The sequence below is a fragment of the Dendrobates tinctorius genome, unplaced genomic scaffold, assembly GCF_039654945.1.
Source record: "Dendrobates tinctorius isolate UK_male_01 unplaced genomic scaffold, ASM3965494v1 ptg000138l, whole genome shotgun sequence".
NCBI lineage: Eukaryota > Metazoa > Chordata > Amphibia > Anura > Dendrobatidae > Dendrobates > Dendrobates tinctorius.
The window spans coordinates 17,590,685-17,608,774 of NW_027361806.1; the positions used below are offsets into that span (position 1 = coordinate 17,590,685).

At 43.4% G+C, this 18,090-nt stretch overlaps 1 protein-coding gene across 3 annotated transcripts in view; it reads left to right on the forward strand.

The window, feature by feature from the left end:
- The first annotated feature begins 4,312 nt into the window (after positions 1-4,312).
- The window catches only part of LOC141048772 (methylcrotonoyl-CoA carboxylase beta chain, mitochondrial-like), a 39,758-nt gene continuing 25,980 nt past the window's right edge, over positions 4,313-18,090 (forward strand). For 2 of the 3 annotated variants that reach the window (XM_073544759.1, XM_073544760.1), the window contains exons 1-5: positions 5,104-5,394; positions 10,033-10,229; positions 11,018-11,196; positions 12,453-12,533; positions 12,627-12,805. In XM_073544759.1, the coding sequence (XP_073400860.1) occupies positions 5,180-5,394; positions 10,033-10,229; positions 11,018-11,196; positions 12,453-12,533; positions 12,627-12,805 (851 nt within the window). In that variant the 5' untranslated portion in view covers positions 5,104-5,179. Of the gene's footprint in view, positions 4,486-5,103; positions 5,395-10,032; positions 10,230-11,017; positions 11,197-12,452; positions 12,534-12,626; positions 12,806-18,090 lie in introns of those variants that run through there. The other variant, XM_073544761.1, reaches the window with a different exon arrangement.

The following is an 18,090-nucleotide window of genomic DNA, read 5'->3' on the forward strand; positions in this document are numbered from 1 at the left end:
TGTCCAACACTTCTGATAGCAAAATTAACCCTGAAGTCACTAGACTTCTAAACCTATATCAGCACTCTGGAATATTCTGAGACAGAGCAAAAAAGAGGCCAATCTAATAAGGGACAAAAAGCAGATTGGCAAATACTGATTAATAGGAGTAGAATTTCAGCATAGCCCCAGCAGGGGCAGGCTGATTACACAACAAACTGAATTGACCAACAAGCGCAAGTGTGAACATTAGCAAAAAACAAACTTAACTTGAGAAGACTGGAAGAGAGCTGAAGTCCAGGACCTGAGAAGCAGACTGAATCACCAGCACCCGGATAGGGCGTCGGCTGTCTTATATCCAGTCTGATACTCCAGAGATCCAATCGCTATCTTCCTCATCAGGTGGCAGATCACTACCACTTAAACCAACCGCACTACCTCCTGTCACCACCAGAGGGAGAACGGAAGGGGAACTCTCAACTGGTGGAGCAGAAAATGAGTTCATGACAATTAACCCTATATGAACTTCCTATCAGCTATACCTAACAAGGCCCACTAGTATATCCCCATCTAGTGGCCCACTATAGAACTACACTTACCCACATCTATGAACTCTATACTAATAGTGCCCTCCTCTAATGACGCCAAAGAATGCACTAGCTTACCCTAATCTATACATTAATATACAGGGTGGTCCAAAAGTAGGTGGACAGAAAATAATAACATTTATTTTGATTTATATATAAAATTATATTTACTAACACAAGCATAACATTGACAATTAAATTTTATTCTGAACAATAATACAAAAGCCCTTAAATTTTATCAACGCGGGTGATCAAACTGTTTTCCATCACAATTTGCACAGCTTTGAATTCTGCCTCTTACGCTTCAACAAACATTTTTGCACAACTCTCTTTGGTTATTAATTTCTTGAAATGCATCTCTTATGTAATTTTTCAAATCACTGACGCTTTTTGGTTTTCGACTATAAACTTTGTCCTTGAGTACTCCCCAAAATAAAAATTCCATTGGGGTTAAGTCTGCTGAACCTGCCGGCCAATCAAGTGGGCCTCTTTGGCCAATCCATTTATTAGGAAATGTTTCATCAAGATACGCGCGGACTACTCTTGAATAATGTGGAGGGGCCCCATCTTGTTGGAAATAAAGGTCATTTGAATTAGGCTGTTACTGTAACTGGGGAACAACTTGATTCATTAGAATTTCGAGATACTTATCTCATGTGACTGTTCCAATTAAAAAATTGGTCCAAAAACACCAAAACTTTAAATATCATCCCAAACATTGACACCAGGCACATACTGTCCACCTACTTTTGGACCACAATATATTACAGTCTTGACAGATGGTAACACATATATATTGTGGCAATACCAATGAGAAAGGCGGTAATACATGTACTCGTGTAGCAGTACCGCTAGCATTGTACACATCAAATAATTACATATATACAGAGAACTTCTTATAGGGGTGATCTTAAGGGCATTTTCCCTCTATCCCCTACAGCCCACCCAAGACATGAGAATGGGCGAGGTCTAGTACCCTATGCTTATAGGAACCCGGTACAAACAACTGCTCTATCACTTCCCCTCTCAGCTTAGGCCTCTTTCACACTTCAGTTTTTTGGCGTCAGTCAAAATCCGCCCTTTTGAGAAAAAAAAATGGATCCGCGATTTTTTGGGCGGAATCCGTTTTTTTCCATAGACTTGCATTAGTGGCAGATTGCGACGGATGGTCGTCCGTTGGATCTTCCATTGGATCCTCTCCTTTTGCAGAGTGCTGTTCCTTTAAATTTCATACACTGGCAGCTGCAATGGATCCATCCAAAAAACGGATCCGATACATCAGTTTTTTGCAAATCTGCAACGGATCTGTTTTTTTTCACACTTTGACGGTTTGGAACTGAAGTCGAACGACTTAAGTGTGAAAGAGGCCTTAGTGACCCGATATAACAGCTCCTCATTTAAGGCCAAATAGGGAAACCTGGTGTCTGCCCCTGGCTCTTGAGCAACCCCATTTATCTCAGTCACATTATCAAATGCACCATTTAACGTAAGAGTCTGCATTTGAGCAGTCCCAAAATTCCCCCCAGCAATTCCCAACTCAGTAATCTCTGCCTCATTGGTCACTGTTTCGTCCTTGTCACCAGCAAGGACACAAAGGGGGAACTCATCTGCTTCCGACTGCGATGGGGATTCATCATGGTTGACGCGGCTCCTGTCTGAGTCACTTGGTACCCCTGCCTTCCGCCATAAGTCCCAAAACTAGCTAAAGTCCCGCCCTATTTTCACTGGGTGTAGCAGGTCCTTAACCACTCTGATCTCATGGGTTTCAGCCCCACAGTTAGTTTTTATAGTCACTCTGGCAACTGAGTAGTCCTTGGCGTCCCCGTAGATATAAATCAAATCAAATCAATCAAATCAAATTTATTATCGTCAAGTACATATTACATATATACAAGGAATTCTTTGTGGCAAAGAGGCAACATAATATATAACAACAGATACAACAAGTAACATCTAACAAGACAGATACAGTATATAGTCTACACATGACGATTTAATTGTTGAACAGAGAGTGGATAGAAGCTGTTCATATGGCGGTTGGTGCTGCATTTGGGGACTCTGAAGCGACGTCCTGAAGGGAGTAGTTGGAATGAGGAGTTTCCCGGGTGAGAGGGATCGGATGAAATTTTCAATGCGTGGGATCGAATACTCTTATCATAAAGATCCTGGATTTTAGGCAGGGGGGAGCCTATAATTCTCTCTGCTGTTCTGAAAGTCCTTTGTAAGCGGAGTTTGTCATGCGCAGTGGCTCCCCCATACCAGACTATCAGAGAGGAACAAATCACAGATCTGATGACAGCATTAAAGAATAAGATCAGCAGATTCTTAGACAAACCATATCTTTTCAGCTGACGCAGGAAGAACATCCTCTGTTGTGCTTTTCTTATAACAGCATCCATGTTTTTCCCCCATTTAAGATCATGAGAGATGATAACACCAAGGAATTTGGTCTCTGTGACCCTAAGAACCACTTCGTCTTGGTTGTAGATTGGAAGTATCTCATGTTGATCTTTCCTAAAATCCACAACCATCTCAGCAGTTTTTTTAGTGTTGAGTACAAGATTATTGGCTTTACACCAGTCACATATTCTTTCCACCTCACTCCGATACAAGTCTTCAGCATTTCAGCATTTTTTCAGCATAACGGATGCCCACGTGTTTTCCAGGATCAACCGGTGGGGGAGTGTTACCAGGGTCACTAAACTTTGAGTCCAAGAATCTTGACACCAGTACCCCATGTATTGTTACAGGACATGCCGGTGGCCCATCACCGGGCTGATAGTCCACACTGCAGGCGGGGTAGGCAAAGTACGAACAGCGTCTCCCTATGCTGCAGTCCATCTTTTTGTAGCACATAGGACAATGGGCGGCTGTATGCCCAGGACCATGCAATCTCCAGCAGAGCAAGACTTTACCAGCGGCCTTTGGCAACCCTTCAGCGACCTCCTTGGGACCTATGACTCCCTCAAGAGTCGCTTTACTACCCCTCTTTTGGGATTCGGGATCCCTCTGGATACCCTAGTATAGGGATGTAATACCACATGGCTTCCTTAGGGTCCTCTCGACAATCTGGTACCTTTCCACTAGACCAACCAGGTCGTCCGCATTTCGAGGGCACAAGGAACGGAGTGGATAACATGTCCATTACAACCCGCAGCCCAGTCTGGGCTGGGGTTGAGATCTCCGGCTGCAACAACCTCTGTACCAGATGCTGCAACACACCCAAGCTGACTATTAACCTTCTAAACCCCACCCTTGGGAGGAGATATGGTGAACAGACTCCCACAGATCTTCAGCTGTTCACTTAAAAGCCTAACTCTTAAAATGGCCTATTAACCCCTCTCAGTACTTAGTGTGCTGGAGCAAACTTCCAGGTTTCATATCACTGAAGCTAATGGCCTCAGTGAAACATATCTCTCTTCCAGTACCTTGCCAGTAACTTTGTCCCTATATGTATTCCATGGGTTGGAACTGGAGGCATACGTACCATACAAACGTTCAGTATTTGGTCAGTATTTTGCATCAGTATTTGTAAGGAAAAACCAGGAGTGGAACTTTCAGAGGGAAACTCGTCACCACTTCTGTATTTATCACCCATTCATGGTTTTAGCTTACAAATACTGAGGTAAAAAACTCCCAAAAATACTCATCGTGTGCACGTGGCCTAATACCTTCTTATTTTTAATTCTGCCAAACAGTTATATATATATATATATATATTTATAATTGTAGAGATGAGTGAATAAACAACTAAGAAACTGAATTAATTGGAAATTTCTCACAAAAGTTGCCTGTATTGTGCATGGTACCCAGCATCACTTTGGGTAAGGGGTCGACACGCGATTGACGTGACCATGTGAGACCTGGTCAGCACTGGAAGATCCGGATTGAAGACTGGTGCGTAGAGCAGTAAACTCGGGTGAGTAGCTGCAACAGCTGAGGGGTGACTCTAAGATGGACGTGCAGAACTTTTTATTATTTTTTAACCCCTTCTCAGCCCCCTGGTTATTATTTTCCATTGATTCCAAGCGAATTGAACCTGGAGTGAATCTTCCTGAAAGCCCCCCGGCCCCACTTTCCCCCCCGAGATCCATAATAAAAAGTGGTGCAGATTTTTTTTGTTGTATACTAAAATTATGACAGAACGAGTCATTGAGACTTGTTAGCAAAAAATGTGTGCAGCTTTCAATTTATTTATGTGTCAAAACATTCATGGTGAACTGGTGTTGTGCACACTGCAACTTGAGCAGCGTTACAGCTTTTCAGGAAAGACGCCATAGTGGTTGCTATGGGCCATTGTACAATTTCAGCAGTTGCCCATAGCAACCAATCCGGACACTGCTTTCATTTTCAAACCAGCCTTAGAAACATGTAACTTTCGATCTGATTGGTTGCTGAGAACGAACGCATCACTTTACCGCTGTAGTTTCACAGTTTGCTCAGCGCATCTCCTGGTGGTAATAACGAGAACTACAACAACGTGTTGCGTGGTGTCGAATCTGCCGGCGTGAAAGTGCAGCCGGCGCCGAATGTGCGTGTGTGAGCTGGGCGCTGAGTGTTTGCCCTTCAGACTTTGCACAGTTGCGCCGCCGGTGATCTGCACTTTGTTCTCCATGGCAGCACTGGGCTTCCATAGGTTCTGGCCACGTGTGCGGGGACGGTGCCACCCTGCGCTCTGCAGCTCACAATGCTCCCAGCTCAGTGCCCAGGCTGCATCAGGGCACAGGAGGGCGGCACAGTCCTTCCCTGTCATACCAGGGGGTATCCTGCCCATCCACAGGCATGTCTATGAGGCCAACACCAGGAACAGTGCCAGGTGCAGTCACAGGTGAGACCTCGCAGGTCCCTCCATGACACCTCCTGTCAATCACAACTTCTGAAACTTTTTTTTTTTAATTTTGTGCATTTATTTCTATGGAATATTGTTTGTGTATTTTTTTGTCAAAGAAAAAACCCCAAAACTCTTTGAATAATTTCATTTATAATGTACAGCTAGATTTATTATTTCAGGCTTCCCCTCAGCCCCGTCCAGGCCAATATTAATTTTTGCGCTTTAGGTTTTTTTTCCTCCCCTTATTCCAAGAGCCAGAATTTTTTTATTGTCCCATCCACATCGCCGTAGGGGGGGTCTTGCTTTTTTTTTTTTTTTTTTGGGTTGGGCAAGTTGTAACTTTTAAATGCACCAATAATGTTCTAAAAAAAACAAAAAAGCAAGTGCTATGAAATGGTGAAAAAAAGGCAATTCCATTGTTGTCTTTTTTGGGTTTTGTATTTACGGGATTCATTGTGGTATTGCAATAATTTGCTGATACGAGTCTCCTTGTCAGGATGATTATGATGATACAGGGATTTTTCTTCCTTTTTTTTTTTGACTGTTGAAAAACATTTCAGAAAGACGTGAAACACAAAAAAGCGGTTTGTGTCTATTTTTCTGTGGCCTGTAGCTTTAGTTTTCCATCCACAGAGCTGCATGAAATGTCGTTTTTCTTTATTGCGAAATTATATTTTTGCTGCGGTACGTAAGATGTTTTGATTTTTTTTTTTGTGGTGAAGAGCGGAAATGGCAAATCTGGGGTTTCCATCTTTTTGTTTTTGTTTACTTTATGGGTAATGTTATATTCTGATACATCAGACATTTACAGATTCGGCGAATTTTTATTTAATTTCTGTTTTGTTTTTTTTTTAAATTAGACTTTTTTTTAGTATACATATGTATTTTTCTTTTTTTAACTACTTTTTTTCCTTCAGTTTTTAGTTCCTCTAGTCAACTTAATTTGTGATAGTTTGATCGCGTTTTGCATAAATATATATTCATTAATCATTGCTTATATAGCGCTATCTTATTCTGCAGCTCTTTACAAACATCATCACTGTCCCCATTGGGGCTCACAATATAAATGCCCTATCAGTATGTCTTTAGAGTGTGGGAGGAAACTGGAGTACCCGGAGGAAGCCCACGCAAACACGGGGAGAACATACAAACATTATATAGTCAGATTGATGCCAAGCTGGTGGTGTTGAGGGTTTTAAGCAGCTCCCCGGTGCCCATCGCAGCTCGTTTGCACCTCATAATTGCTTTCGTGGTGTAAGGCAATGGGCTCTATAATGAACATCTGGGCGGGATCACATCCCTTGAATGTTACTGTCAGAGACATTGGTATATAAGTGGTTAAACAGCTCTGATTGGAGCGATTACTGCTCGCTGCTGTTAGATTGCGTTCCCTCTATGAGCTTTTGATGTTGCCGATTTTCGGCACCCGTTAATTAACATAGGTTACTTGCGTTTTTTCCTTAAATACACAACAGGAAAATCTCACCAAAAACTCAGTGTGAACGTAACCTTAAAGGCGGGATCTGTCTGCTTCATACACTTGCACCTGATACAGCTATAATGGGTTGAAGGGGTTGAACCATTAATGCAAGTCCCCCCCCCCCCGCTCTGTGGATAGGTAATAACTTACAATTGTGGAATAATGCCTTTAAATGCAATATGAATGGAGCGCCCTTCCTTCTTGAAATCAATAATATCTGATCCTGGGAGAGTTTAGTGGCCACTAACATGGCCTCCATTCCTGTTCCATTAGGGTTAGCAGCACTCTCGTTCCTAGGAACAAGGAATTTACCATTCAGGAGCCTGGGACAGTTGTGACTCCTTGTTTTTCATAGTCCTTCATTCCAGTTTCCTCCATGTGATGAAATCAGGACCTGTGATTGTTTTATAGGAGACCACATCCCTATGGAGTCAGATTTAATGTGGAGATGATGGATCTGACACTGATCCATCTCTGAGATAATCCTTCTGAACCGGCGAGTGAGCGTCATAACGGATAATAATGTGCAAATCTAAGAGACAGATAGGAAACCTTAGGGAAAATGCAATTTATTGCGGTGCCAGGAATTAAACACTAATAAAAATAAAACTGTTGGAGCTGGCTATTTAGGGGATATGCTTTAAACAATCTGTGTTCGCCACTGACACAAAGATTGCTATAATTAAAGAGTAACACAGAAGCTCAATATATACTTATTGGTAATTAGGTACCGTATACAGTATACCTGTTCAAGGCAGATGATTAGATTATAAATCTTTGAACTGGCAGAAGATTACAACATGAGTGCTGAAAAATCTAGACAGCAGGTAAGATATTCAATCAATCCTATGAGGTATGTAACCCACACCCTGCAGTTGCACCGTTCAGGTGAGATTCTGTGCAACCTCTGAGAAAAGCTGTCCTGTCATAGCGATCCAACATGGCAATGGCACGTGTAGAGCCAGGGACGCTCCAGACGGTAGTGTCCCTGAATATCCGGCAGGAAGAAGATGCCCGACAGTGATGGAGACGGAGTGTGACGGAGTGTCGGGAAGACTAAAAAGCTAACCGATGCGTTTCGGGGAATACACGGTTCCCATTCCTCAGAGATTCCCTGTTTGTTTATCCATTGGATTTATCACGCAGAATCCGAAGTTTGCAGATCTCTGCTTTCCTGTATCATTTCCGTAGTAGGGGGGCACTAGTGTTTTCTGCTTTATTCCTTTAAGGAATTAAACATAAGACACACAGGCTGTCAGCTTTCCGAGACTCCTGAACGGCAGCCCTCACTATTTCCAGTCCGCTTCCAAAACTTTTTCCCCACACTAATGTCAGCAACCCATGCCATCTACACGGGCAGTGCCGATGAGCTCAGTAATTGATTGGCTGCAGTGATGTTGATGTGCCGTTATGTGATGCAGAAAAAAACGGAACCCTAGGTAGTAGACGCTGATTGCTGGATCTGGGGAGGGTGAGAAAAGAACATTGTTGTTTTTTTTTACAACCAAGTGTGCAAATAGGAAAACATTTCTGAAAGGAGACACCCCCTTTATCATCCCTTTTTCGTTTTTGCGTTTGTTTTTCGCTCCCCTTCTTCCCACAGCCATAACTTTTTATTTTTCCATCAATATGGCCGGCCATGTGATGGCTTGTTTTTTTGCAGAACGCGTTGTACTTTTGAACAACACCATTGGTTTTAGCATGTCGCGTACTAAAAAACGGGAAAAAAATTCCAATTGCTGTGAAATTGCAAAAAAAAAGTGCAATTCCACAATAATTTTTTGGATTTTTTTACCATGTTCACCGAATGCTAAAACTGACCTGCCAATATGATTCTCCAGGTCATTACGAGTTCGAAGATACAGTAGCAAATATGTAACAATTGTTTTTTATTTAAATGGTGAAAAAAAAATCCAAAGTTTGTTTATTAAAAAAAAAAAAAAAAAAAAATTGTGTTATTTTCCAAGACCCATAGCGTATCCATTTTTCGTGATCTCGGGTTGGGTGAGGGTTTGCTTTTTGCGTGCCGAGCTGACGTTTTTGATTATACCATTTTGGTGTATATATGGTCTTTTGATCGCCCGTTATTGCATTTTAATGAAATGTTGCGGCAACAAAAAAAAACATAATTCTGGCGTTTTTACTTTTTTTTCACTACTGCGTTTACCGACCAGATTAATTCCTTTTATATCTTGATAGATCGGGCGATTCTGAACGTGGTGATACCAAATATGTGTATTTTTTAATTGTTTTTTTAATGTGGCGAATTAATTTTTATTTTTTTTATATATTTTAAAAACGTTTGGCATGCTTCAATAGTCTCCATGGGAGACTAAAAGCTGCGATAACCCGATCGCCTCTGCTACACACAGGCGATGATCGGATTGCCTGTGTGTAGCAGAAATGCTCACTTGCTATGAGCGCTGGCCAATGGGTGGTGCTCATGGCAATCTGGCTAAAACAACCGTAGAGGTCTGCTGGAGACTTCTGGTTGTCATGCCAACCCCCATCGGTGACCCGCGATCATGTGGCGAGGTCACCGATAGGCGGGATTAGTGATGTGCTGTCGTCGCGATCACATTAAATGCTGCTGTCAGATATTGACAGTGGCATTTAACGGATTAACAGCTGCGGGTGGATCGCGATTCCACCCGCAGCTGTTAGGGGCACATGTCAGCTGTTCAAAACAGCTGACATGTGCCAGGAAAGATATGGGCTCAGCTCCACAGCCAGGAAAGACATGGGCTCAGCTCCGGAGCCCACATCAAAGGGTAGGACACGAAATGTGCAGTACATGTACGGGGCATGTCGTGAAACGGTTAATGTGGGATTAGAATACATTTGGATGTTTTTTATTAAATTTACAGAATTAAATTAATTGGTCAGGGGTTGTCTTGGAAAAGATTAATTTCTCTTAGGGATCATCAATGCTAAAAGAAAAAAAAGTGGGAAAAACTTGACCCAAAGATTTACAGGGATTGGAAACCTTTTTAAACTCTCAGCGCTGAGAAGTAGTCGGTCTTTGTAGTTGGGGTTTCAGCAGGTAACAAATTTTCCATTCACCAACATCAAATAAAGATCAAATTCTATTAGAAAGTTTTTCCCACATAAGATTGGACTCTCCCTTGTGACGTTGTGCTGATTTTTTTCTGCAGGTACATGGAGTTACTTGAAAAGGTGAAATTAGGAGGCGGCGAGAATGCGATTCTACGGCACACAAAGAGGAATAAAAAGCTGCTGGTGCGGGAAAGGCTGAAAAGGCTCCTGGACGATGAGAACTTCTTAGAACTGTCTCCATTCGCAGGGTTTGGTCTGCCGTACGGTGATGTCCCCTCTGCAGGGTGCTTTTCTGGTGAGACCCTGTGTGTAGTGTCTTGTCTCATTGAATATGAATCCTCCCGTTTGTTTTAGATTATATTTGGGCAGGTAGGATAAGAAGGTTGAGCGATAACCAATATGGCCACTCTTGTGGTTCCCATAGGTCTTAAAGTGTAGAAAAATGGATCCAGCACAGGTGGTGCCAGTGGTTGGTACCGGACCCAAAAGTGGTGATTGTGCATGTCGCTGTTACAGGACCACTGATTAGCTGCAGCGGTCAGGTCACATTGAACGTGTTTCAAAAAAGAGAAGGAGGCAGTACTCAAATAACCAATAGTCAAGAATACGTTTCCAACATTTCGGGCTTTCAGGATTTTGTTAATGATATCTGTACATAAGTTATGACATATAGAGCTTGTGTTAAAATATATCTAACACAACAGCAATACAGATATTGAGAAAACATTTAATAAATGTCTGACTATGTGGTTCGTATAGATATCTGAGCTATATCCTATAAATATTCTTTAACACTATAAACCAATGTATCCGGATACAACTTGACATTCACCATGCATTATCGTGTACAGAAAATTAGATTTTTGATACCCTAGTCATACTAGAAACATGCAGCAGTAAATAATCTTTCTCTAGCTCCGGAGTCTTTAATTGATGCCGGGGGTCTGGGTAGTGTGGACCACCATGAGATAAGCTAACAAGCAGCAACATGTCCAAACCGGACAGACCCTTTAAGTTGTCACTGCAAAGTAATTTCCAGATATGATCTTATCTTTTGTTATGGCTTTTCTCCTTGTCTTGCAGGTATTGGGAAGATCTGTGGGATTTGGTGCGTAATTACTGCTAATGATGCCACAGTGAAGGGCGGCACGTCTTATCCCATATCGGTGAAGAAGCAGCTGCGAGCTCAGGAGATTGCCATACAGAACCGGCTGCCCGTGGTGTACCTGGTGGACAGCGGAGGCGGCTTCCTGCCCCTTCAGGTGTCGTCATTGTCCTAGAAAATGCGAGATGTAAATCCGTCGTAGTCGCAATATAATAGAAAAGTTTTGCAATTTTCCAGTTTACTTTACATTTCGATCTGAGAGTTTGCTACAGTTGTGTTCATTCAAGACAATCCCCTGCAAGGATCCTGATTAGTGATGAGCGAACGTGCTCGGATAAGGTGTTATCTGAGCATGCTCGAGAGCTAACAAAGTGTCTTCAGCGTGCTCGAATAATATGTTTGCGTTCCCGCTGCTGAAGGTCTCGCAGCTGTTAGCAGCAACACATGTAGTGATTGATGAACAAATCAGCAATTCCTGCATGTGTTGCGACTGTCTAACAGCTGTGAGACATGCAGCCGCCGGGAATAAAACATATTTTTCGAGCACGCCGAAGACACACGGTTAGAACCCGAGCATGCTCAGATAACACCTTATCCGAACACGTTCGCTCATCACTAATTCTGATACATTGTAGCAGACTGTCAGAGAGACTGATGTATGGCTTCCTACGTTCATCGGGGCTTCCTCGCCTCTCGGAGTCAGAATATGGAGCTAGGAGGAGAGGCCGAACTGTGCTCTGGCATAGGAAAGCTGGGAGTTTTAGTGCGAAGGGGACAGAAGCTGGCAGCGGGCAGAAATGACTCTTGTAAACAAACTGACATACGACAGGGGCATCAAGATTTGAGTTATTTGGAGGAGAACGTAGAAGGAAATGTAAAAATGAGTTTACAACAATGGAAAGAGCGCGTTTGAAAAATGGAGATCGGTTCTAGAAAACCCCTCTAGACTCAAACTAAATGTGCGGGGATCACAAGCAAGAACGTGTCCAACCACTGGCAGGAAACAGAGATCTTTTTTTCTGTATTTATTTCAGTGCGTCTCCATTGTCTGGAAAGCACAATAATTCTGAATTCGCCTGGTAAAGTAGCATTAATCCAGTCCGAGGTGGTCCACAAAAACAGCCACCGACATCATTTACCAACATATGTGTGTAAACCTTGGCTAAAATGGCTGATAAAAGAGGACAATAGAGTACATTCAGCTGGTCAGGAAATAATAGAGTGGAGTATTATTAGGGCAGTATTTCTTTAATAATGGAAGTTACCATTATATACCACTGCCCAGTTGTTTATTGCAGATGTCCATGTAGATCTATTCCTAGGGGGCACAGGTCTTGGTGGGGGGGACGTCACGGTGCTGCCTGATAATTGCTCACAGAAATCTGAACTGTGCATGTCGCTTTCTGTCCACAGTCTGAGCTGTTTTGTGACAAAGAGCACGGCGGGAAGGCGTTCTATAATGAAGCCATAATGTCAGCGCTGAAAATACCTCAGGTACGAGCGGCCGATTGTGCACAGATAGACGTCTTATAGCGCTGGACGTGTCCCATCTCATATATAATACCGCCATGATGTGATGTGCTGCAGGTGGCTGTAGTGTGCGGCTCATGTACAGCCGGAGGCGCTTACGTCCCAGCAATGGCAGAGGAGTCGATCATCGTAGATCAGATCGGAACTATATTTTTAGGTGGACCCCCACTTGTTAAAGCAGCTACAGGTGAGGACGTCACTGCAGAGGACCTGGGGGGAGCGAAGCTGCACGCAAGGTAAAAACCCAGACACTTTTAGACACTTGGTTTCTGTTTTTTTTTTTTATATTGGTCAGTTTGTCCGTTTGGAATAGAACCAAATTGCACCTTCTGCCCCCAGGATGTAAAAGTGCGGGTTGTATGGAGTGGGCTCAGGGTCTGTATTATGCAGCCTGCATCCGCCATTAACAGCAGTGATCAGAGCTCGCTCCGATCACTGATGTTTAACCCCTTAACGACCATTGATGCACATTAAATGGCAATCGCTATGGGGCCTTATTCCCTCATTGCCATTTTAAAACATTTGATCGGGAATAAGGGAGTAGCGTCCCCCCCAGAGTTATAAACTCTCCGGGGTTTCCGCTATTGGGTGTAGTGGAGACCGGGGGAACACGATCAGAGCTGTTTTTTCCATGAAAAAACAGCTGTGATACGGTTAAAAAATAATTTCTCTCTCCTCTGACATGATAAAGAATGTCAGAGGAGAGAGAATTGATGTCCATTCTGAATATTTTTGAAAAAGTGAGAAATTGCTGCTAAAGTTTTAACCCTTCTAACATCCTAACAAAAAGATTATCAACTAGATGGAGGCCGGATGCTACCGCATCGGGAGGGCGGTAATGTCACGATGGTGACAGTCTTTGCAGCGTTGAGAATCTCTCCCCCCATGTGCTCACCCACTTATCCACTCTCTCTTTCCCCATGTGCTGACTTCTCCCGTCTGTGCTCTCTTCTTTGACCTGTCTACCCCATGTGCTATCCCCCTTGTCTGCTGTCTCTCTCCTTCCTGTGTTCTCCCCTCATGTGCTGTCTCCCCCCCTGTGCTCTGTCTCTCTCAGCCCTGTGTCTGATCATGTACAGAGCATACCACAGCTCCTGGGGAGGGGAGGAAGCAAAAGGCAATACTGACATTACAGCAGGAGATCGCAGAGGATACATTTTGTGAGGTAAAATATTGTTTAACCCCTTCCTGACATGAGACGTACTATCCCGTCCACGGTACCCGGGCCCGTATGACCGGGGACGGGATAGTACGTCTACCGCGATCAGCGGCGCCCACGTGGTGAGCGCCGCTGATCGCGGCCGGGTGTCAGCTGATTATCACAGCTGACACCCGGCACAATGTGTCAGGGGCGGTCACGGACCGCCCCCGACACATTAACCCCTTGCACACCGCGATCAAACGCGATCGCGGTGTACCGGGAGTTAAAGGGAAGCATCGGCAGGGAGGGGGCTCCCTCCGTGCTTCCCTGAGCCCCCCACGGCAGCGCAATGTGCAGCGCTGCTGCGGGGGACTCCTATCCTCCAGGCCCCCGAATCCAAGATGGCGACGGGGGCCTTCGGGGGCCTGGGGAAGCTGGCTTCCTCAGTGCCTGCAAAGCGCAGGCATGAGGAAGCCTTGTGCACTGCCTGTGACAGATTGCTGATCTGTCACAGTGATCTGTGATGTGACAGATCAGCGATCTGTCACAGGACAGTGATGTCCCACCTGGGACTATGTAATAAAGTAAAAAAAAATTTAAAAAAAAGTGTAAAAATAAATTAAAAAAAATCGCCAAATAAATTAGTAAAAAAAAAAAAAAATATTCCCCAATAAATTCATTTTTTTAAAATAATAAAAAAAAAAAACAATAAATGTACACATATTAGGTATCGCCGCGTCCGTAACGACCTGCCCTATAAAACTGTCCCATTAGTTAACCCCTTTAGCGAACCCCTTAAAAAATAAAAATAAAAAACGAAGCAAAAAATAATGATTTATTATCATACCGCCAAACAAAAAGTGCAATAACGCGAGATCAAAAAGACGCATATAAATATCCATGGTACCGCTGAAAACGTCATCTTGTCCCGCAAAAAACAAGCCGCCACACAGCATCATCAGCAAAAAAATAAAAAAGTTATAACTCGCAGAATAAAGCGATGCAAAAATAATTATTTTTTATATAAAATAGTTTTCATTGCATAAAACCGACAAAAACATAAAAAAACGACCTAAATGAGGTATCGCTGTAACCGTACTGACCCGAAGAATAAAAGCGCTTTATCAATTTTACCGCACGCGGAACGGTGTAAACGCACCCCCCCCAAAAGAAATTCATGAAACGCTGGTTTTTGTTCATTCTGCGTCCCAAAAATCGGAATAAAAAGCGATCAAAAAATTTCACGTGCCCGAAAATGGTACCAATAAAAACGTCAACTCGTCCCGCAAAAAATAAGACCTCACATGACTCGGTGGGTCAAAATACGGAAAAATTATAGCTCTCAATATGTGGTGATGCAAAAACTATTTTTACAATAAAAAGCGTCTTTTAGCGTGCGACAGCCGCCAAACATAAAAACCGCCATAAATAGTAAATCAAACCCCCCGTTATCACCCCTTTAGTTAGGGAAAAATAATAAAATAAAAAAAATGTATTTATTTCCATTTTTCCATTAGGGTTAGGGCTAGGGTTAGGGCTAGGGGTGTGTTGGGGTAGGGTTAGGTTAGGGTTAGGGCTAGGGTTAGGGTTAGGGCTAGGGTTAGGGTTAGGGTTAGGGCTAGGGTTAGGGCTAGGGTTAGGGCTAGGGTTAGGGCTAGGGTTAGGGGCGTGTTGGGGTTCGGGTTGGAGTTAGAATTGGGGGTTTCCACTGTTTGGGCACATCAGGGGCTCTCCAAATGCAACATGGCGTCTGATCTCAATTCCAGCCAATTCTGAGTTGAAAAAGTCAAATGGTGCTCCTTCCCTTCCAAGCTCTGCTATGCGCCCAAACAGTGTTTTACCCCCTCATGTAGGGTATCAGCCTACTCAGGACAAATTGCAAAACAATTTTTGGGGTCCAATTTCTCCTGTTACCCTTAGGAAAATAAAAAATTGGGGGCAAAAATATCATTTTTGTGGAAAAAAAATGATTTTTTTATTTTCACGTCCGAGTGTTATAAACTTCTGTGAAGCACTTGGGGGTTCAAAGTGCTCACCACACATCTAGATAAGTTCCGTGGGGGGTCTAGTGTCCAAAATGGGGTCACTTGTGGGGAGTTTCAATAGTTTAGGTACATCAGGGGCTCTCCAAACGCACATGACAACCGCAGACCATTCCATCAAAGTCTGCGTTCCAAAACGTCACTGCTTCCCTTCCGAGCCCCGACGTGTGTCCATACAGTAGTTTTCTCCCACATATGGGGTGTCAGCGTACTCAGGACAAATTGGACAACAACTTTTGGGGTCCAATTTCTCCTGGTACCCTTGGGAAAATAAAAAAAATGGTGACTAAAAGATCATGTTTGTGGAAAAAATACGAATTTTTTATTTTCACGCCCGGGCGTTGTAAACTTCTGTGAAGCACTGGGGGGGTCAAAGTGCTCACCACACATCTAGATAAGTTCCTTGGGGGGTCTAGTTTACAAAATGGTGTCATTTGTGGGGGGTTTCCACTGTTTAGGTACATTAGGGGCTCTCCAAAGGCAACATGACACCCGCAGACCATTCCATCAAAGTCTGCATTCCAAAACGTCACTACTTCCCTTCCGAGCCCTGACGTGTGCCCATACAGTAGTTTTCTCCCACATATGGGGTAGCAGCGTACTCAGGACAAATTGGAAAACAACTTTTGGGGTCCAATTTCTCCTGGTACCCTTGGGAAAATAAAAAAAATGGTGACTAAAAGATCATGTTTGTGGAAAAAATACGAATTTTTTATTTTCACGCCCGGGCGTTGTAAACTTCTGTGAAGCACTGGGGGGGTCAAAGTGCTCACCACACATCTAGATAAGTTCCTTGGGGGGTCTAGTTTACAAAATGGTGTCATATGTGGGGGGTTTCCACTGTTTAGGTACATTAGGGGCTCTCCAAAGGCAACATGACACCCGCAGACCATTCCATCAAAGTCTGCATTCCAAAACGTCACTACTTCCCTTCCGAGCCCTGACGTGTGCCCATACAGTAGTTTTCTCCCACATATGGGGTAGCAGCGTACTCAGGACAAATTGGAAAACAACTTTTGGGGTCCAATTTCTCCTGGTACCCTTGGGAAAATAAAAAAATGGTGACTAAAAGATCATGTTTGTGGAAAAAATACGAATTTTTTATTTTCACGCCCGGGCGTTGTAAACTTCTGTGAAGCACTGGGGGGGTCAAAGTGCTCACCACACATCTAGATAAGTTCCTTGGGGGGTCTAGTTTACAAAATGGTGTCATTTGTGGGGGGTTTCCACTGTTTAGGTACATTAGGGGCTCTCCAAAGGCAATATCACACCCGCAGACCATTCCATCAAAGTCTGCATTCCAAAACGTCACTACTTCCCTTCCGAGCCCCGACGTGTGCCCATACAGTAGTTTTCTCCCACATATGGGGTATCAGCATACTCAGGACAAATTGGACAACAACTTTTGGGGTCCAATTTCTCCTGGTACCCTTGGGAAAATAAAAAAATGGTGACTAAAAGATCATGTTTGTGGAAAGAATACGAATTTTTTATTTTCACGCCCGGGCGTTGTAAACTTCTGTGAAGCACTGGGGGGGTCAAAGTGCTCACCACACATCTAGATAAGTTCCTTAGGGGGTCTAGTTTCCAAAATGGTGTCATTTGTGGGGGGTTCCACTGTTTTGGTACATCAGGAGTTTTCCAAACGCGACATGGTGTCCGATCTCAATTCCAGCCAAAAACGTCAAATGGCGCTGCTTCCCTTCCGAGCTCTGCCATGCCCCCAAATAGTGGTTTACCCCCACATGTGGGGTATCAGCGTACTCAGGACAAATTGCACAATAACTTTTAGGGTCCTGTTACCCTTGGAAAAATAAGAATTGAGGGTGAAAAGATCATTTTTGTGGAAAAAATATGATTTTTTAATTGTATGGCTTTATGTTATAAACTTCTGTGAAGCCCATGGGGGTTCAAAGTTCTCACCACACATCTAGATAAGTTCCTTAGGGTGTCTAGTTTCCTAAATGGTGTCATTTGTGGGGGGTTTCCACTGTTTTGGTACATCAGGGGTTTTCCAAACGCGACATGGTGTCCGATCTCAATTCCAGCCAAAAACGTCAAATGGCGCTGCTTCCCTTCCGAGCTCTGCCATGCGCCCAAATAGTGGTTTACCCCCACATGTGGGGTATCAGCGTACTCAGGACAAATTGCACAATAACTTTTAGGGTCCTGTTACCCTTGGAAAAATAAGAATTGAGGGTGAAAAGATCATTTTTGTTTAAAAAATATGATTTTTTAATTGTATGGCTTTATGTTATAAACTTCTGTGAAGCCCATGGGGGTTCAAAGTTCTCACCACACATCTAGATAAGTTCCTTAGGGGGTCTAGTTTCCAAAA